At 43.9% G+C, this 22109-nt stretch overlaps 1 protein-coding gene across 4 annotated transcripts; it reads right to left on the bottom strand.

Annotated features, from left to right (window-relative positions):
* Nucleotides 1-2820: 2820 nt before the first annotated feature.
* Nucleotides 2821-21053, bottom strand: F11 (coagulation factor XI). 4 transcript variants are annotated; one of them, XM_037055223.1, is made up of 15 exons: nt 20716-21053; nt 19854-19909; nt 17540-17702; nt 16176-16282; nt 15350-15509; nt 13929-14038; nt 12380-12539; nt 9930-10039; nt 9660-9822; nt 9464-9570; nt 6570-6738; nt 5297-5472; nt 4724-4819; nt 3816-3955; nt 3219-3602 (listed from the first exon to the last, which is right to left on the bottom strand). In XM_037055223.1, the coding sequence occupies exons 2-15, from the start codon at nt 19906-19908 to the stop codon at nt 3312-3314; spliced, it is 2007 nt and encodes a 668-aa protein (XP_036911118.1). In that variant the 5' UTR covers nt 19909; nt 20716-21053; the 3' UTR covers nt 3219-3311. The 4 variants fall into 4 exon arrangements, with proteins under 4 accessions (XP_036911121.1, XP_036911118.1, XP_036911120.1 ...); XM_037055226.1 differs by lacking the exon at nt 20716-21053 and having other exon boundaries at nt 2821-3331; nt 19854-20201; XM_037055225.1 differs by lacking the exon at nt 20716-21053 and having other exon boundaries at nt 17540-17947; nt 19854-19925.
* Between the last annotated feature and the right edge of the window lie 1056 nt (nt 21054-22109).

Genomic DNA, 22109 nt, shown 5'->3' with positions numbered 1-22109 from the left:
CATGGGTGCTTTCTATTCTAACGTTTGTATTGGGATGTGTTTTATATAAGTTTTCTTCAAGACATTCATAAAATACTATTAAAATTCTTAGACACTCAAAATTCTGTTAAATAACTATTGCTGGTAATTTGAATATGAACGCAACCAAAAACTTCTGTTAGCTAAAAGAAAGATTTTCAGCATCTATGCATGTAATAAAATATTTAACAGAAATTTTATATGACTTGATTCATTGACAGGAAGATAACTACTCTTTTAGGCCTACAATAGCATCTTTTAAAAATTTGACATTTATTTTAAAGTTTGTGAATCAGCTAAATTTAGATTCATCCATTTTTTAAAACAGATATCTGAGTTATCTGAAATACAGTAACATTTTCAATAAGTTCCTCTCCATTTAAAAACTCTCACTTATAAAACTACTAATTATATTTTAAAAGTTTCTTTCCCATCTCTTACATTCAGTAATAAAATATGGCAGTTACATGCCTCAAAGTCAATGGTAATAATTATTCTTGGATGAACTGGATAGTGGGTAAGACAGTTAATTCCATTCGTTTGTCTATGGTTGTTTTGACTATTCTTTTTTTTTAAAAAAAAGATCTTATTTATTTTATTTTTAGAGAGAGAGGAGGGAAGGGAGGGAGAAAGAGCGGGCGAGAAACATCAATATGTGGTTGCCTCTCGCACCCCTTACCGAGGACCTGACCTGCAAAGCAGGCCTGTGCCTGGATTGGGACTCCAACCAGTGACCCTTTGGTTCGCAGGCGGGCGCTCAAACCACTGAGCCACACCAGCCAAGGAGAAACATTCCTGATAGCTCGCATCTTGTGTCCTGTGCAATGATGACCTGGAGTAAGTTTAAAAGGAACTCTTGAACTGAAATTCATCCCCAAATATCACTTCTGTGTACAAGTCTGCTCTGGATTCTAAGAGGGACTGCGCTCTTCCTTACATAAACAGTTCGATGCTTAATTCGAAGTATGACTTCCTAAATCTTTATTTCTTTTCTCTCACATTATGTGGCTCTCGAGAAGAAAAATCTGCCCATCAGGAACCTCTTTCCGGAGACAACATCTGAACCCACTTTCTGAAGGTTTTTTTTTTTAATTCCCGAGAAGGCGATTTTAGCTTCATGGCGTAAAGGTGGAACTGCGGCGGCGTTTCCAGCCGGTCCTGCGATGCCTGCGCCGGGCAGATGTCTCCGGATGCGCTGGGCGGGGGCCGGATGAAGATGGAAGCATTTGCCCCTTCTGATGTCCCAGCGCGCCTAAATCTGCCTCCCTAGCGGGTTGAATTATAATTTTGTTACAGGGAGAGCAAGCTGGGACTCGACTCCAATAAAATTTGAAAACAGGAGGGTTAAAATGGGAGGTAGCGTAAGGATTGAGAGGGGAATGACACTTGAAGGCTTCATGTAATTTCTGTTTCAATTCTGCGGAGTCTAGAGTTGGCATTCAGTTCATGGAACAGCTGCGCCCTCTCGCGGGCAGGCTTGGAAGCTATGATGATTTTGCACCACCCTCTGAAGTCTTGCACCTACCTACGTCCCTTTTCCCCAGAGTTTTCTTTCCGCCAGCATTATTCCATTTTTTTGTCCCCCAAGTCCCTAGCTCATTGGCCAGCTTATTCAACACTGTCCACCAGTCAGGAAATATTAGTACCTCAGGCCTTTTCTCTGACTACATGAAGGGACAAACCAAGTAAAATGATCAGAGTTTTGCCTCGAAGAGGCTTTCTACGTCGGAGTCACACAGTAGTACACATTTTGGCCCCATCAAACCTGCTTTTGCCCCTGTGGGGCCGGTGGCTGGAGAATGCTCAAGCTGGTCCCTGCAAGCCAGGGGATAGGGGGTCACGTGGCCAGCGAGGGACCCTCTACAGAGGAACTTGATCCTGACATTTCCGAGTGATTGTATCCAAATCCACCTGTGTGTGTGTATAGAGTGGAACCGTATTTTTTCAGTTATTACAAGCCCTCAGTATTCAACAATAAAGCTTTTCAATATTGCTACATGATCTTAACAATATCCTGAGGGATGGAGAGAGAGGGTTCTGTTCACGTGCCCAGCTGGGCAGGTGTGGGGGCGGTGAGAGACCAGGGGACTGGGGGTGGTGAACAGGTGGGGAGGGCCGCAGCAACTCAGGGGAAACCACAGAGACGTGGCAAAGAGCAGCCCTGCACCACAGGACTCAGCAAGGTGGCAAGCGGCCACAGCGATGGCACATTGGCATGCAGGTAAGCCCTCCCCCTGAGGACCTACGGGTGTCTGAGGAGGTCGTTTTGGTCCACACCACCCACTGTGTGCCCACTGTTGGGGGCTCTCAATGGTTAGTCCGCAAAGGGAAGTGACGTCCCAAAGCCAGGGCGCTCTGGAGCCCAGGGTTTGAAGGAGAAGCATCTGTCTCAGAACTAGACGCCCACAACCGTCATGCTCGAAAAGTAAAGCAACTTGGAATGGAAGCCGTGAAGTCGATGTCACGTTTACGGATGTTATACACACTCGAATTTGTTTAAACCCGTTATAAATTAGGCGCATCCCGACCAGAAGCTATGGCATAGACGTAGCAAAAAGAGGTTGCAAGTGCCATCTGGTGGGGAAATGGAGAATTGGGTTGAAAATATTTACAAACGAATGCTTCTCTCTCCTCTGAAAAATCAGCATTCTATTCTGTTACAATGGGGGAGACAGTACCTCACATGGTGTAACCAGGGGTAAGAGGCGTAAGAAGAAGGAAAGCGCAGAGTACGGCGGGCAGCAACGATGGGCGCGCAGCAAGGGGTCGACGTGGCGATATTCTTGTGTTCTTTTTTATTCTTGTTAATCAAAATGACATGACTACTATCACGAACAATACTAATCACTGATGGCTGGGCCTCCTCAATTTTAGGCCTATAATATTCTTGTAACAAGCTGTCCACTTAATTCTGGAATGTCCATGTCAACTCTTACTGCATAGAATGAAGTGATAATGATATAAACTGATCATCTTGAGGGTCACGCCCTCCATGGAATCGCCTCAGAAGTTGCTCACGAAACTTCTGCGTCGTTTCAACACACACGGTTTTCAGACCCTAGACTAGAAGCCGTCATTCCTCCGTGCCTCTACTCAATTCTTCCCAGGTCTATCTAGCCGTATTTTTAATCTTCAAAAATGTCACTTTACGCTATTTCTTTGTCTCGGCAAAGGAGTGATCGAACACCAAGAGGCTGAAAACAAGCTATGATCGCCATGGCACAGGGACTTTTGAAAAGGACTGTGTGTTTTCTTTTGGTATATTCTTGCAAACACCCAGCTTCTTCCATTCGTCACTGCAGTGGATTGTCCCCTGGGGAGGCAAATGGGGACCCCGTGTCTTCTTTGGGGAAATCCAAGCCGTCTTCCAGGGAGCGGCCGGGTTTGCCCTTCGCAGAGCCAAACAGCTCCTGGGGACGTGTTCGAGCCGCTTGAGTGTTTTCCAAAATCCAGTCCACGTGCTCGACCACACTGGTGTACACACCGGGGTGCCCCCTCTGGGCACAGCCGTCGCCCCAACTTGTGATGCCCACCAGATGCCAGACCTCGTTGTGTTTGCAGGACAGGGGGCCTCCCGAGTCTCCCTGTGACGAGGGGGAGAAGAGAGCGGGCACACAGGTCAGTTCAGACCCTTCTGTTTTTAAACTTAGTTCGTGCCAAGTGATGGCGCCTCAGAGGCCGCCGGGGCCCTTTGACAGACTTCAGTGTGAGTGCAACGAATATATCGTACCCCCTGCACTCCAGATGCACCCCACGTTCTAACTGCAAAGTATTCCGTGGGTGGGGAACAGGGTTACCTTACAAGTGTCCTTCCCTCCATCCTGGTGGCCTGCACAAATCATCTTGTTGGTTATTCTGTGTCCTCTGTAGCGTGCCTGGCACTCTCTATTTGTCACCAAGGGGATCTTGACTTTCTGGAGAGTATTTTGTATTTTGTCTGTAAAAAGTTTATTTTTGGTTTATTAATGGAATAACTATATATATATATATATATTTAAGATTTTATTTATTTATCTTTAGAGGGGAAGGGAAGGAGAGAAGGAGAGAAATATCAATGTATGGTTGCCATTTGTGAGTCCCCTGCAGGGAACTTGCCTGCAACCCAGGCATGTGCCCTGACTGGGAATCGAACCGCGATCATGTGGTTCGCAGGCCCGCGCTCAATCCACTGAGCTACACCAGCCAGGGCGGAATAACTATATATTTAAATATGAATAAATGTCTTTAAAATTAAAATTCGACCTTTATAAAAATCTAGAAAGAAAAATGATGGGTTTACCACGTAGACCTTTTATAATTATAGAGTGTAAAAACACATTATTCTCACTGCTGTACCATCTTGTTAATGCTAATTAAGTTGGAAAATTAATTAAGGCTTTAACTGAAATCACTACCAGGAGAAAATAATTGGATAACAGGCTAGAACCTTTACTGAAAAGTGCTAGGTTTCACATTAAACTTCATCGAGAAGAATTAGTCTCTACAAAGCTCGTCACATCCCACATTTCCAGTCCAACGGATGGGGCACCCCCTCACTTGGGGATGCTGCCTTCTCTTCTTTATCAGTTTGCTTTCTCTAACAAATAACATTGTTTTACTTGCATTTTGGTCGTGTGGCCCGAGACAGCGAAAAAGTTTAGGGTTGATTTGTGTTCATTATTGGTAAAATGGGTCACATGGAGAAACGCCTTTTTCTTTTTTTTACCTCTGAATCTCCGGTAGCCCCATCCAGTGGCCCAGCAATCCGTGTACAGGACGTCCCTGTCGGCTTTGGAAGGCAGGCATATGGGCCGTTGAAAATCTAAATTTAAAAAATCACAATCTGGTTATCAGATACGAAATGTATCATCTTTCCCCGGAGACTTTTGTTTCTGTGTGCATCCTTCAGTGTGCTCTCTACTCATTCTGCTCCATTGTCCTACCTGTTCATCTGTCCTGTTCACACAGTACAGGATGAGGGAAGGAGAGACAAGCCACAGTCCCCTCCACCCCCGAGCCCCGCACTGTTCATCACCCTACCGAGGTCTGTGACCCTGGGCAAGTCATGTTAGTGCTCTGACCCGCAATCCTTTGTCCCTACGAGGAAGCTACACATCATCTTTAACATGCCAGCTGATGTATTATTACAGTGGTCATCCTGGGAGGCTGAAGAAGCCTAGAGAAAACGCACACGCTAGCACGCGGAGAGACTGCCAGGGTCAGGCTATGGATCTGCAGGTGCGAACTAGGATTCTCAGGTCCCCCTGGTGGATAATTGGCCCTTTAAAATTCTACATACCTGTGTAGTTCATTGCTGTTTGCAGTTTCAACAAGGCAATGTCATACCCACTCTCTGCCGTTTTATACTGATCATGAATGATTATTTCTTGAACCCCGAAGAAAGAGGTATCCTCCTCTATTTCCGATTGATTTAAAATGCCGCCGTAGACTCGCAACATTTGGGGTGACTCTATCCTACAGAGCAAATGATAGAGGAGAAAAATTTCCTTTATCAGCTAACTCCCAAACACTTGAGTTATTTTGCTATTTAACTGGCTGTTATTAACTATCTAACTTGGTTTTGTTTTGTTTTTTGTTTTTTTTTGCCAGTGATGGGCTTTTAAAGAAGAGATGGGCTGTGGGAAAAAGTGATTTCATGCTAAGATTTTCAGTCACGTATTTATCGTGATTCATTTATCAATGATTTACCATGACTTTCCAGTCACCGTATCTAGAAGGTCCTGGGCAAGCACGTATCTTATATTAAACATGCAAAAGTGAGTGACTTTTCTTTCTACCTGTCAACACACACGTGCGTGTGCTCACCCCACAAAGCGTTTGGGGTTTGGGTCTCAACCCTGCCATTGATTAACAGGGACCCGAGAAATTCACTTGGACTTTCTAGTACTCCATTTCTCCATACGTAAAAGGTGAAGAAGACTATCGGCCTCAGCTGTATGCTGGAGTTAAAATGCGAGCGTGCTGCCTATCGATACAGCAAACAGACAAACGAGGGCACAAAGCCATGTCTGGAGACCACTCAGAGGACACTGACGTGCAAAGAAGTTTGGCCAACTGAGATTCCCTGCATACACGGACTCTCCCAATGGGGGGTTTACATTTGGCTCATAGGGAAACTGACCCAAGGAGGGAGTGCAATTTGATAAACCCTTCCTTCTACATCTGAAAATGAGAGAGAGAGGAGAGAGGGAGAGAGAAAGAGAAGGGGAGAGAGAAATTGAGTTTAGTGCTGGACCCAATTCCAGGACAATGTGCAGAAGGTGGCCAGTTCTTATGGGAAATTACAAATTACAGAAACGTCCCGGGGGCGTGTGCACATCCCACGGGAATGTGGGACAGTCTGCAGTCAAAGAACAACATTCCTACATCTGTTCTCCTGCTGGTGGACCATGAGCGGCTCTTTCTTTTTGCTTTTTTTTTTTTTTACTAAAGATAGAAAATTAATTGAGCAAATAGGATAATTTACATCTTGGAAATGTACTAACACGCCAGGGATCGATTTAGCAGATGCGTGAGCCTGGCGAACAAGTCAAGGCAGGCCCAGTACTGACCCGCTGAGACAGTGAGCGGCCGTTACTATCCACTGGTTTCCGATGATGGAGCCCCCACACAGGTGTCTCTGGACCGGTGAGGTGATGTGCAGAGCGACCTGCCATGGCCACTCACCACGGACAGACGCCGTTCCTCCCACAATCCTGGGCTTGATTTTGGTTGCACACGCTACAACAGAGGGTGGAAATGAGGAGCTTCCTACATCTTCGTTTTTCCGTCAGGAGTTATGTTCAGGCACCTTCCCTCCGTTCTATAATCTATCATGACTTTGAAGAAACTTTACCATCAGGTCAGCAAAGCAAAATATAAACAGCGAATGAATCACCTTGTAATTACATGCCCCCAAAGCCTGCGTCGTCTGGTGCTACGAGGCCATCTCATCCTCCCTCAAACAGCATCCCTGATTGTGCTTTTAAATCAGTGGTTCTCCAGTGTGACCCTCAGGTCAGGAACAGCACTGGGAGTCTGTCAGAAATGCAAACCCTTGAGCCCCACCTGAGACCACCCAGTGTATCGGAAAGTCTAGTGGCGGAGCCAGTAATCTGAGTTGTAATCAGCTCTGCTGAAGCTTGAGAACTGCTGCTATTTAAAAAAAAAAAAAAAGTTGAGCCTTTTTCACTCTGTTTGAAGCCAAACCTGGTCTGCTCCTCTGTTTGCCAGCTGCCTCTGATCTTTGGTCCTGTTGGCAGTGAGCGGATCTTAGATGCGACCTTCGATATCTTCCCGGGACCCCGACTCAGAGTTACCTCCCGTCTTTCTTCCCTTCTCGGCTGCCCCGAGCAGGATAACGCATTCCGTGTCTGCTTCCTGGGAGTCTGAACGCCAGACCCCACCCTCCTGGCTGGGGCCTCGGCAAACCTGCCCCAGGGACCCAGAGAGAATGGGAGAGGGGTGCCCCTAGACAACACTGCTCTAACTCTCAGTGTGCATATGGATATTGCTGGGTTACCTTTTAAAGTGTAGGTGCTGATCCTGTGTCTAGCACTAAACTTTGGGTTCAGAAATCTTTCTTTTGATGGCAATTGTTCTGCGTCTCGGAAACTTTAGCTGTGTTCCAGACCAATGACATCACAAGACATAAACACCTTGATTAGAGATTTCCTTTCATATTCATAGGATACTATTTCATCTAATAGAGTACAGCGAAACCTAATTATCTAGTTGCACTTCACTCAGAAGGTGCATTAAAAAGACATAGGATTTGATCTCCCCTTATCTTATGTTTTCTGCTCTAGCTATCAGTTACACCTGATACCTTCTGTAACCTTGACGGGCCAGGGTCCTTGAATTCAACAGAGAAGAACACAAGGAAGGAGGGTGGAGAATGGATTCTGCAATTGAAGGTGTGAGTGCCGGTTGCTATTTTGTAAACTATGTTGACATCACTAACAACAAAATTTGCTAAGTGTCTCTTAATACTTAGTAGAACTGAGACGACAGAATTATTATAAATATGCTCTCCTGTGTTAGGTAAACTTATTGTGAAGAAAACAAAGAATGTGGCAGAGATAACTTATGTGACTAACTTGGTTGAGAAGTGGGAGGCATCCAAAGATTCCCATCAGAGCCCCTGATAAGTAATAAAAGTCTGAAAACATGCAGCTTTGTGTAAACCGATAGACACTAGAGGCATTATAGGAGCTCTGGTATTTGAAAGAGGGGGACTGTGTAGTGTGTTTCTCCTGTTGGGGACCCTATTGCTTAGCTCAGTGATTTTTCAAACATGGCGCTGCAAGAATTTTTAAAACATGCACCGCCTGACTATTTCATCAGGAGCTCTGACCTATTTTCCCTTCGATTGTCAAATAAAAAAAATGATAACAGCCAACCAACAATAACCATCTGGTGTGACCCAATCAGAATTATACCTTTTTTTTGGTCAGATTGGAAAACTATATTTCTTAGTGTGCTGCAGAATTCTAGTAACGAGTTGATGTGTGCCATGAGATGAGAAAGTTGGACATCGCTGGCCCAGTTGGTTCTGTTTGCTTGCAAACCAAGTCTTGCTTCTTCTATTTGCAGAATTTGCCACTGGGCTGGGAACTCTGCTGATCTGATCTAATTTTTCATGTTGTGGGTCTTGTTTAACCTAGAACATCTTTTTACTTCTGCTCTACCATACACACTGCAAGATTAGTAAGTTTTTACTGCAATTTTTGCCAGTACTCATAAGTAGACAGACCTGAAAGAATGAAGTCCCCCACAAGAGATACTAAGGCAGGGGTGTCAAATGCATTTTCACCAGGGGCCATGTCAGCCTTGCAGTTGCCTGCAAAGGGCCAAAATAGTTGTAGGACTGTATAAATGGCACCACTCCTTAACTGTTAAGGAGTTGAAATTATATTCGGCCCTTTGAAGGAAGGCAACAGAGAATCCGATATGGCCCCCAGTGAAAATGCGCTTGACACCCCTGTATTAGGGGATTTCTTGAATAGATCCATTATTTTTTGGACATATAATGATTATTTAGGTTTCAGTTAAAGATCAAGCAATGAGCAATGGACAGAAAATTAGTAGTTTGTTAACCAAACTGTTTGGTATTTCAAGTACAAAGGATAGTAAGAAATAGAGTTGGTCTCGGTAACAAAAAATCAGGCGTAAACGTGTTGGCTGACCCTGGATTTCACCATGAAATACCAGTCACTTGCATGTGTCACATTGAAACAAGCATTCGATGAACGCCGGGCGATGCAGTTCAGTCAGGCCCATTACTTACCTTTGAAACATGGTCGGTCTGGGTGATCGAAGTGAAAATAACAAAAAATGGCAATGTTGAAAAATTGTGTTTCTTACTGTCTTTTAATCCCTCTGTGGCTATTACTGACTCTTAGTCCTGAGATTAAGTATAAACCAGCTGCTTTAGATGTATTTCGTCAAGTGATGTCCAACTCACCATTATCCATCTTACATAACCGTAACGTATACCCAGAGACGCCGCCTCTCCCGTGAAGTATTTTGGTTGGAGATCCATTTGGAGAAAGTTTTAAGTAACATCGACCTCTGCGGGGCGGAAACAAAATGGTATCAACAGTATGCACCTCCGAAAGACAGGGGACGGGAGCGACCACCTAACCCTCCTGGTGCCTTACATGCCTCCGTGGTAAGACTCTTGAGATGGAGAATAGGTAAAAAATTGGCAGCGGATGGTGTTGGTACACGCGTTCTGGCAGGCTTCGTGCCCGTTCACATCCACGATGTCCAGTTCTTCTCCCAAGAAGTCGGTGTTTGGATAAAATGAAGTGTGGCAGTGCACTGCACAGCAAATCGCCTATCGGTTAGGTGACCCTGAACCTCGGCACCCAGCGGTCTCCCCGGAAACGAAGTGAGCTCACCCAGTGGGAGGCGCTTCCCTGCCTTACCTGGGACGCTGTGCCTGCAGTTTTGCAGACTGAAACCAGAAAGAGCGTTGTTCTTTTTAAAGCGTGCGCTTGGTACACCGCTTTTCGATGTTTTCAGAAGACAAAGATTTCTAACAGGAAAAAGGCACATGTGAACACATCATATAAAACACAGCAAAGAAAAATAACATTTTTTACAGCCCCTTGGTATGTCGGTTCCCATTGGCGCTTAATGGCAAAAATTTCCCATGTTGAAAGTACTCTTTCTAAGTCACTGAGTCAGCCCCCAGGGGGCCGTAGGTTAGAGGCAAATTTTCAGAACTGAACCACTGCCCCCATAAACATTTACGGAGCTCGCTCTATGGTCCGTGTTCCTAACGTCTTCCTTCTTTATTTCCTTTCTGCCAATGCTCCCAGCCTGTCTGAAAGACGGAAGGATGTTTATGCTTCCTAGAGCTCGGCCACCTTGAACTGCTGCACACTCGGGCGCGGATGAGTGAACCCATCGCAGGCCTCCCAGCCAAGCGGCACCTTCCCGGAAGGGAGCTCCTGCCCTGGTGAGCGCAAAATCACAGTCCAGCAAAGTGCCGTCCAAGACAATTTTCTTCATTGATGCCATCCGATACGATGGCCACCAGCCATGTGTGGCTACTGAGCACTGGAAATGTGGATGGGGCAGCTAGGAAAAAGGAATGTTTAGTTTTCTTTAATTTGAATTAATTTAAATGTAAGAAAGTCCAGTCTGGACCCTGGCTGGTGTAGCTCAGTGGATTGAGTGTGGGCCTGCGAACCAGAGGATCGCGGTTCGATTCCCAGTCAGGGCACATGCCTGGGTTGCAGGCAGGTTCCCTGCAGGCCAGTTCCCACCAGGGGATGCACGAGAGGCAACCATACATTGAAGTTTCTCTCCCCCTCTCCTTCCCCTCTAAAGATAAATAAATAAAATCTTTAAAAAATAAAAATAAAAAATAAAAAAAGAAAGTCCAGTCTTGGCTAGTGACACCCAAGTTCTCTGTCACCCTGTTTTGAGGGTAAACAGTGCTATTTCTCTCATAGGGATTGATTGGGAATTCTATAAAAGGAATAAAAAAAAGTGCAGGGGTCACACAAAAGAACATATTACAAAGGCATCTTTTTCTGAAACTTCTTATGTCTCAAGTCTTGACCTCTGAACCTGTCTAACTGCATTCAATCCTGTGACAAGCTCCCAGTTTCACGCTTTAATTTACCAGCTGTATACTGTTGACACCCAAACACGGACCAAGTGAGTCAGTGTCTCTCCTTAATTCCAGAATTGTCTTTCTGACTGCCAATTCAACACTTCTCTCTGAACATCTAATAGGAATCTCTCTCTTCTCTGGAAATCACCTTCCTGTGACAACCTCCACATCCCAGCCATTAGCATTTCTGTCCCTCCAATTCCTTGGGCCAGAAATCTTGAAGCTATCATTGACTCTCTCTTTCCTACCCTGTGGCATCTCATCCATCAGCAAACCTTACTGGCTCTATGTTGACAAGATACCCCAGTAGGATTCCTTCTCTATCTTTTCCACACTGGTAGGAGAAGGGCAGGGTTTTATCTATTTAGTTCATTGATAGTGGCCCCAGTGTCTACAATGGTACCTGGTGTCTAGTAGGCACCAGGTAAATTATATTAAATTTGTGAAGTAAATGAAAGTAACAGATATATTTTCGTGTGATAGACCCAGCACTTCTGAAATGACAGCCTCGCTCCATGGAAAACCGGGCTTGCGTGATGGGCACGGAGCTCAGGGTGTACCTTCTCTGGACTGCTCTCCCGGGAAAGGAGAAGCCCCGTCAAGCGAACGTGAACAGCTCTGAGAGTTCCAATTTTAATAATGTACAGATCCCAGATTTCGAAGCAGACTTGATCTTCTGATTACTTGTTACAAACTTTTGTTAACGAGGATCAACCACCCCAGCAAGTAGCCCTTTAATGATCAGAGAAGTCTCTCGTGTGTCACTGTGGTTCGCCATGTTAATGGCCATCCATCAGCAGGGGAGGTGGTTTCAAACCTCCCTCCACCCCTATCCTCACCCTCCCCACCCCCTCCCGATTGACGTAGACCATCACTTCCATCTCTCTCCACTTTGGATACGACGCTCCACTGATACTTCCAGCTCCTTCTGCTACAGGGTCCACCAGACAGCATTACCCTGGTGGCCATGCTTATCTCCCTCTTTGCATTCAGAACTAGGCTACTCTCGCTCTGCCACAGGCAGAGGCCCCCGCCAGCGAGAGAAAACCAGGGATACTTGGTAACGCTGGGTTGTGGGCAGCAGGTGGGGAAGCAGTGGGAAAGGAGGGGAGCGAGGGATTCTCCTGCCCAGCTTTTATCTGCCTTTGCGGACCTTTCCATGGAATCAATGCTCACGCGGAATCTTGAATGGTGGATTTTGCTCAGCTCTTCTGAAAAGGTCACACATTCCTTTCACTCTTAGCTCCTTACCTTTCAGATTCCTTCGGCCACGCCTGGGAAAGGAAGGTGAAAAACAAACAATTTGGGTGGTGAGTACAAATGTTGCGGCAGACAAAGGCGTCTGGAGCCCTGACGCTGTCGACGTCGGTGTCGGCAAAGGCGGTGCCGGGGAACACGTCCCGCACGCAGGCTGCACAGCGGGAGGAACCGTGTTTAGGGAAACCAGTCCACCAAGAGCATCTGTAAAACCTCAGTCGTGGCTTTTGTAAATTCCACGTGAAGCAGTTTGTTGGGGATGGGGGGTGAGGAAGAGAAGAACAGGTGAAACACGAAGGAGTTTTAGGGCAATGACATATTCTGGATGATATCGTAATGAGACATGCATGTCCTCATACATTTGTTTAAACCCAGGGCATGTACGACCCCAAGAGTGAGTCATAATGTAAACTATGGTGGCCGTAACGCACAAGTGGCAAACTCCAGGCCCGTGGGCCGAATCCAGCCCTCCACCTTGTTCTATCCGGTCCCACACCTTGTTTCTACTCGTGACAGCACTGAGCTCCTTGCCCCCAGTTAAGGAGTAGCTACATTTATACAGTCCTGAAATTACACTGGGCTGTTTGAAGGCAACTGCAAGGCTGATGTGGCCTCCAGCGAAAATGAGTTTTTGACACCCCTGCTATAATGCGCCAATGGAGGTTGATCAATGATAACAAATGTGCTACTCTGATGGGCGATGTTGGTAATGGGCTGGCTGTGGGTACGTGGGGGTAGAGAATCCATGGGCAATCTCTCTACCTTCTCCTCAGTTTTNTTAAACCCAGGGCATGTACAACCCCAAGAGTTGTACATAATGTACATAATGTAAATAATGTACATAATGTACATAAATGTACATAATGTACACCATAGTCATAATGTAAACTATGGTGGCCGTAACACACAAGTGGCAAACTCCAGGGCCATGGGCCGAATCCAGCCCTCCACCTTGTTCTATCCGGTCCCACACCTTGTTTCTACTCCGAGACAGCACTGAGCTCCTTGCCCCCAGTTAAGGAGTAGCTACATTTATACAGTCCTGAAATTACACTCGGCCGTTTGAAGGCAACTGCAAGGCTGATGTGGCCTCCAGCGAAAATGAGTTTTTGACACCCCTGCTATAATGCGCCAATGGAGGTTGATCAATGATAACAAATGTGCTACTCTGATGGGCGATGTTGGTAATGGGCTGGCTGTGGGTACGTGGGGGTAGAGAATCCATGGGAAATCTCTCTACCTTCTCCTCAGTTTTGCTGTGAACCTGAAATGACTCTAAAGAAATAAATTTTTAAAAACTTTGTTTACCTTAAATTCTTCAAAACTGTTCTCATTTGGAAAAATAAAGGGATTATGTCAAACTTAAATTTCCATAGAAACTCTGACTATATGAGACATCATTAAATTCTCCACACGAAGAAGGCAAAACGTCATCGGCCCGCTTCCTCAGCGAACATAAACGGTACCCTAAGTGAGGCCCGACATATATCATTACCGTATTTATTAAGGACTAGGGCGCCTCATTCCGGAAACACGAGTTTACCCAGTTTGGAAAGTGCGCAGGGCTTCAGGGAGAATCCAGACACTACATCCTTCAGCCTCGCTATCCCGGTTGGCGTCCCCGTGTGGGTGTGCTTCAACAGACACACGTTACTGAGTAAAAACAAAAATGGAAAAACATTTTGTCCTTCCCGATGCATCTAAGAGAATCCACGGATGATAAGGAATTGCCCCTTAGAGACCGCCTGAGCTGTATCGCCAAGGGGGTCTCCAGAGCGCATCCATCTGCGGTCTGGGCAGCCGGGCCTGAGTCCCCACCCGGACGAGTCCCCACCCCGCCGAGACCCGGGGGTGGTCCCGTGAATTTTGCCAACTCCGATTTTCGTCAGTGAATTGACATGGGCAGGAGAGAGGTTAAGAATGAATGACTTCTCAGGTCCTTCTCAACTTCAGCATTTTAGCTTTTTAAAAAATGCCTATAACTCCGAATATCCTGGCTTATTCACATTGTGTCAAGTGTTGGGGGTAAAATATGTAAAAATACGTAGTTTGAGATGAACTAGAGACAAAAAGGGCTTGAAAATTAAGCATGAAAGTTTAATGATTAATTGGGGGGGGTTGTTTTGTTTTACCATTGTTTTTGAAATAAATCTTGGATACTTTAGTTGCTTTCTCTTCATCGTCTTTTATGAATGGAGAAAGCAGAATGTTCAAATCCAAATGCAAGTCATTTGAACTTATTTCTGTTTTCATTGAGTTCCAGATAACTGGAGTTGTCTACACAACTTTAGAACATCTACATTATTTCCGAAGATAAGAGGTATGGCCCTGGCCTGCGCGCTCAGTGGGTGGAGTGGTGGCCCGGGAACCGAAAGCTGGCCCGCAGGCTCGCGCCTGGGTTGGGGGCATGAGAGACAAATGATCAATGCTTCTCTCATACATCCATGTCTTCTCTCCCTCTCTTTCTCCCTCCCCTCCCCTCTCTCTACAAATAAATAAATAAAATCTAAAAAAATTATTTAAAAGTTATGATACTTTCCCCTAAATTTGTTTAAAAGAGAATACAGATTAATCATGAGAGCTCAGAGCACTTTATATTCTTATACAACAGGTTTATCCCTGAAATATTTCAAAATCCAGTTTGGGGCAGGTTAAAAAATTTCACATGGGCGTCAGCTATGTTGTTGTAGGTAGGAAACTGTTATTCGCAGAAGGTAGGTTTTTGTTTTGCTTTTGTTTTTGTTATTGTATAGGGTCAGACTTCAGCATCCTCCAGGCCGGGAATGGAATAGTCAGGCGGCCAATTTCAACTGTTTCAAAATCGCCAATTTAAAAATGTAGCATTTTCCATGAAGAACTGTCTCTTAGAAGTAAAACATAAATCTCTGGCATCGAGTGGGGGGAAGGGATTTCCGGGAGGCCCCGTTTTGCATCGGGTCCCCTGACTCCCCCCGGCTGGCTCACCGCTGCTCCGGACTGGGAAACCGCCCCGTGGTGTACGTGAAGAAGTGGCAGTGCGCGTCGTCGGTGCACCTCTCCTGGCACTCGTGAGCGCCCCGGGCCACGGAGCTGTTATAGGTCATGCCCTTCATGTCCAGGTCCTCGTAAACTTCTTTGTTGCAAGCTGGAAAGAAAGCGGAAAATAGGCTTATCTTCCAGACCCCAGGGGCCCCTGGGAGAGGTTTACCCTTAGCAACCGTCCCTCCAGGTTTCCTCTTTCAACGCACTCACCTGCTTGCCTCAGAATTCCTTTGTTTTTTATTGGAATCTCCCTAATTCCAGCTCTCACAGGGAAACAGCAGAAGAATTCCCATGTCCTTCTTGTATACTGACACAATATTAGAGCTGTCAATTCTTTTTTAAATTTTCTGACCGGACCTCTCTTGTCTCTTTAACTCCAGCTGATTGGCTGGTTCAGTAACAAACCTATTCAGGTATCTCTATCACCATCAAGACAAAGTACCATCTCGAGGTACAATTGCTTGCTTGGATTTAAATTAATATGTGGAATGAGGACTTTCCTCTCAAACTTCAAGCTAGGAAGGAGGGGAAAATGCAGGATGAATACTGATGTAATAAGATATGTCCTATGAAATCAGTTTCAGTAAATTATAATGAGGCTTCAAGACATCCGTACGTGCGTGCTAATTTTTATTCTACACTGGAAGAAGTTCACTAGGGACTTTATTTCTGTGTAGCAGCGTTTTCTTTTATAGCCATAAGACCAAACCTGATATAACTATATATATCACAATAACAAGTGGTTTTGAATTCTCGTAAGACATCTCACCACTTATGTGGTGTGAGCACTGCTTGAAAGAATATCCAGAAACTGCTCTTGTCATATTTACTCGTGGCAATGTTTCTGTAACGCTGTCTTTCATGATGCAGGTAAACCTGTTTTTGAAAAAGAAATAAAATTAAAAAAATAAATGGGTGAACATTTATGCTTTAAAATAAGAGGTCTTTAAAGTCAGCATGTAGACATTCAAAGAGAAGGGAAGAAACTACTTTATCTTGTGCCAAAATAAATATTTTCTGAGTGAGATTGCAAGTTTGATTTTTTCAGTCCAATGTCCTCACTTTTAAAAGATCACATGTGACAATACTCCTTCCCAACAGGAAAAGGGCACGGGTGAACTGTGGCCTATAGTTCCAATGCTGCTCTTGGTCTGTCTTGTACCGTCCACGAGCTACCAATGGTTTCCACGTTACAGTGGTTACATTTTAAATGATTATGTGAGTACCAATATAATGTCCATGATTTTGTCTCTGGACAAAATTTTGTTCTGTCTTGTCAAAAACAAAAGATTATCAGCTCCTGTTATAGAGTCTGGAAGAGTAACTTTTGTAACTGCAGGGTACTCTGTAAATATCTATGAATGTAGTAATAATACCCCAAATGCTGATAACTTAATTTGGGAGTAAAGCTCCATTTTTAATTTTTAGGTTCAACATGGAAACAAAAATGGTGAGTGGAATATACTCAAGTTTTGAAACATATGACTATAGAAACAAACTCATCAAATGCAATTTGTGAATCTTGATAAGATTTTGTTTAATAGCAATTAATTACTGATGGAGGGCAATTCAGATAATATAAAAGGATTCTTTTAAAAACTTTAATGTATTTTGTATAAGATAATGAATGTTGAAATATTTAAGGGTGAAGTGTTCTGATGTTTTCCAATCATTTCAAAAGGTTAAACTATACACAGTATACGTAAGCAAGACTCAAACGTCAAACAGTCTTGCTGGTGACAGGGGATCATTGTATTCTTTCAACGTCTTATAAAATTTAATTTTTTCTAATAAAATTGTTGAGGCAAAGTATTAATTTACATAATACCAAATATCAACAATCATTCAAAAAGCAAAGGGAAAATGGCTAAGAAGCGTAAAGGTAAAGAGACAAAAGAAAGCATGCCATGAATATCGGACCCCACGGGAGGTTGGAAAGTCCACCCTGAGAGTTACAACTACTCATCCCCAGTCTGCCTGAACATCCTCGTTTTTGTAATATTTGATAGTTCACTTGAAGGACAACATGCGTTTTCATTAACATAAGACTTCATAAAACAACAGATGGAACTTTATTAGTACGTCATGGTTGTGTACAATCTATTTCCGCTACAGAGGAGTGCAAACACTCACCATGTAGCAGGATCTTCAGATGACGATTCAGCCATAAAAGTGAAGAGCAAGCATGTCGGGTGGTGGGTGCAGACCACCTGGCAGTGCTCGGCGCTGGGCGTGAAGACAGCAGCGACGTCACCTCCTTGAAGGCTGGTGTCTTGGAACAGCTTCGTCACACATTCTGTGATGCAACATGTGGAGTTTAGTGGGCACGCATCTAATTAGGTATCACCTCACGGAGCCAAGCGAAGGGGATTTACTTAACAGGAAATATGCCTGAACTTGGAAGTCAGGGCAATCAAACTTATATGTAAGTTTATGGGAAGAGCAGCCTTAGGTAGAGAAATGGAATGGAAATGGGGGTGGGAGGGCGCGGGCGGCAGCGGTCAGCAGAGAGCAATGGAGAAAAATGTGGGAAAACTGTAACTGAACAAAATAAAAATAATAAAATAATAAAATAAATATACAATGCTGGGTTAAGTTTGGTAACATTTTGCTTATGATATTTGCATCTGGGTTCACAAGGCAAGAGGCCTGTGATTTATGCTGGTGACCCTATCCAAGTTCAGTGTTAAGATTACACTGCCCTTATAAAATGGGCTGGAGAGTGTGACCATGTCGACCTTCTCTCATGTATATGTTTAACATTTAACTGATTTCTGCAGTAGTCTTTATTTTCTCTTCCTCCTAGCTTCTTCATACTTAATGAGCTAATCTCTTACTACCTTCTTGAGCTGGATCCTTATATCATTAAGTTTTACCTTTTCCCTATTCTAATGAATGCCTGCAGGTCTACACATTCGCTCTCAGCGCAGGTTCAGCTACATCCCCAGACTTTGAAATCCCGTATTTTAATTGCTATTCGATTCATCCTATTTTCTAATATCCATTGGGGTGTCTTTTTGATCCATATTTATTTAAAAGCGAATTACTTAATATTTAAACATTTGTGGATTTTTCCAGTTGTCTTTTGTTTTTCAGATGAATTCCCTTATGACCAGATAACATGTTCTGCATAATTTTAATTCTTTCAAGTTTGCTGAGACTTGCCAGGGGGCCTTGAATGTGGTCAGCATTTGTGAGGGTCCCATATGCACGTGTAAAGAATGTGTGTGCGTTTCTGTGTGTGCATTTCTGTGCAGTTGCCAGGGCCGTTGTTCGGAACATGGCCACTTAGTTATCACTGACATATTAATTCATCAGTTATCACATCAGTTATCACTGGCTATTCATTCATATTCATCAATGAAATAACAGCATTAGGTTACAATGATTATAATGAAGAAGTATAACAACCTGGATAAAAATCTTGTCATACAGAAAAATGATATTATGAAGCATAGCAGAATTTATTTTATTTTAAATCCCTTTACTCAGATTTGCCATTCCCCACTTAGGCCAAAAAAAGTTTACTCTGCATAAAATGCTAACAACAGCAGCAGAAATTAACTGTCATATACATTATTTTTATAATAAATGCTTAAGTTTTCATCCTAAATAAAGAATGAACATAGGGACTAAAAATCCTTGTATTGATGTGTCCTTCGGAATACTGGTTAAGTAATTTGTAAACAAATGTGGTGGATGCTATGTAAACTGGAGAATTAAAAGCAGTTGTTAACCCTGGCTGGCGTAGCTCAGTGGATTGAGCACAGGCTGTGAATCAAAGTGTTGCTGGTTCGATTCCCAGTCAGGGCACATGCCTGTGTTGCAGGCCAAGTCCCCACTTAGGGGCACATGAGAGGCAACCACACATTGATGTTTCTCTCCTTCCCTTCCTCTCTCTCTAAAATATAAATAAAAAATAAAATCTTTAAAAGAACACAAATTTTTTAAAAAGCAGTCGTTAAATTATCGAAACATATAAATTCTAATTGTATGAATATTTGCAAAATCTCTTTCAGTTCCAGATTGCAAGTGTGTGTGTCTATACATGTTGCCTTAAACTGACTGTTTTATGAAAACCTGACTAATTGATGAGACAAGCCTAGACTTCTGTTTTTTAATATTGCTCTTAAATATCATGTAGATATGTGATGTAAATTTGGATGTGAATAGAGGTACAGACACGGATAGAAATATAGCTGTAGCCATAACTTCCTACTCTTACGCACTCCCTCACCTCACTTTCCTCCCTGCATTGAAAGCCCCCAGAGCCTTCGAAGGGAAACAAATACTACGATTTTATTCCCTGGAGGGGGTCCTGTGCAATCCCCCTGACTGGGAACTGTGCTGTGCTTTCTGCTCTGGGCTCCTGCCCTCCTGTTTTCTAACCTGTGAGTCAGGAAGAGACGCTATTTCCAGTCCATACTTTAGGTAAAGCTTTACTTACCACCAGAGACCGAGGCAGATAAAATAAAAGGTAGCATTTGGTATAACAAAATCATCCTACAAAAAGAAAAACGTGCACAGTTTTAGAACATGAAATGTGAATTTCCCGTGACTTTGCTGGCGTCAGGGTTTACATGAGTCGGAGAGGGAAAGGAACACTTCACCCAAGAATGTGCACAGGGCTCCTGTCGGAATGGGGGAAACTTCTCTTCCCTTATCCTAGAACATTCCTCGGCAGGGCAGCGTGTTTGAGTGTTCGAGGCTGTCACGGTTCTGAAGAAGCCAGGCCTGAAGGGGAGGGTGTTCCCCTGCCCTCCCTCCCCTCCCCTTCTCCTCCACCCCCAGCTTGCTAGTCTTCACATTGTCATCCCTGGAACCCTCCCCTGCCCGATTTTTCCATTTTCATCTTCTCTTCCAATTTATTTTCTTTCTCCCCATCTTTGAAGTCTCTCTGTATAGCCAGCAAAGTGGATGATGTTCTACTTAAGTTTTCTATTTTTAAAGTTCTCTTGGAAGTAGATTATCGAGTTTTCTTGGCCACCTATAAATGTGCTTATCCCTATAAAGTGCTGAACTAGGAAAAACTATCAGTGAGATAAATGAAGACTTCTGATTTTTTAATATTGCCCTTGACTATCTTTTTAATTTGTGTTATTGAGTATTATTACTTTTCTTTCATGTTGCATCTCCTCTCAAATGGGTTCTGGATATTAACTAAAAGCCAATAAAATGTTAAACCAGACCAATTTTAAAAAATCAATCATTTTCCACTGCAAATTTTTTAAAACGCCTGTGCTGGAAAGAGGCACTTCAAGGAATAATTGCTTGACAGACATCATGAATAATAATTTTTGAAACCATACCTGAAAATCGTTGTTTGATGAAATTCTTAATAAAAGCGTTTTTGTCCTTTCAGAATGGCCTTCCGCCTTCTCTGAATGAGCGTGTACAGGCAATGTTCACTTAACTTTAATATTTACTTTTACTGGTTCCCAATGTGATGTAACATTGTCTCTTTGTACAGCCTGTCTGTGGAAGCTGATAAAATCTATGTGTATCCCACATGCACCCTGGTAAAGTTGCTTGCTTTTTCAATACCTTCATTTTTGTCTCTTATTTTACTGTGGAGTCAGACAAATGGCACGCAGAGACGGCTGGGGAGCTGGAATTCACCTGCGCACCTCAGCAGTGAGGCAAACGCACATTTAGTACGTGCCCGTACTTGCCCTCACTGTGAAATACCCACTGTTAATCATTAATTCAAGGCTAGCTGGAGTCTCCCGTCTAAAAAGAAAACAAGGGCAGTTTGTGGATGAAACTTCAGCTGCTGGGGGTTGAGGCGGGGCACCCCACTGCCCTGCATGCAGTGTCCTAGGGTAAGGGTCTCAGAGGCCCATGTGGGTACCGCTGGCTCTGAGGGGGCAGGCTCTTTAACCCACTTGCAAACACTGGAAGTCTAAATTAAATTAAAAAAAAAACACAAATACGGGACGTTCATAGCTCTCTTTAGATCTCAATTCAGGGATATAGAAATGGAGCTCTCAGGAATGACAGGCCTAGCCTTGCAAGACAAGCCATCAAAAAAAAATAAATAACAGGTCAATCCCCTTTGTCCTGGAGGGTGCCTCCTTGTGGTGGACGTGCGGCAGGTTCTGGAGAGGAAAGCTTGCGAAATGCTTATCTGGGTTTCGTCTATTAGTTACATTCCTGTTAAGAGCCTCCCTGTTGCCTTAGAAAAAGGGCTAACAGCTCTCTCCACTGCATGCCAATGCAGGTGCCCCATTGCCAGGATCTATTTGCTAGTCGGCCGGTCATGGCAGGGGACCAGCAGCCCCTCCATCACTGAGAGTCTGGGGCTCTATGACCAAGTGGCTCTGTCTCTCTGGGCTTCAGTTTCCTCATTTACGATATTAGACATGAACTAGCCTTAAGGATTTGTATGTGGTCCCTGGCAACCTAGAAGAAATAAATTTTAAAAATGTTTTGATATGTTTGATTTAAATGTATTTTAGAGAAAGAAATTTTTGTGGTTCAGAGAAGGCTTCTAATTTCCTACAGAAAAGCAAAATAAGCTCTGAGATGTTTATAAATGGAGTCATGAATTTTAAAAAGTATTCTAAAGATGAGGGGCTTAACAAAATGACAATTTGGCCCTTGTTGGAGACCTTACTGAAGTTACAGGTACCAGAAGAAATAGTGAGCTGTGTGCGGGGACAATATGCTAACACGAGTGTGACCTTCTGAAAATGTCACCCAT

The sequence above is a fragment of the Sturnira hondurensis genome, unplaced genomic scaffold (genome assembly GCF_014824575.4).
Source record: "Sturnira hondurensis isolate 20B ecotype Veracruz unplaced genomic scaffold, ASM1482457v3 Scaffold0008640, whole genome shotgun sequence".
NCBI lineage: Eukaryota > Metazoa > Chordata > Mammalia > Chiroptera > Phyllostomidae > Sturnira > Sturnira hondurensis.
The sequence above is the reverse complement of the archived record's forward strand: the minus strand, read 5'-3'. Positions and strand labels throughout refer to the sequence as shown.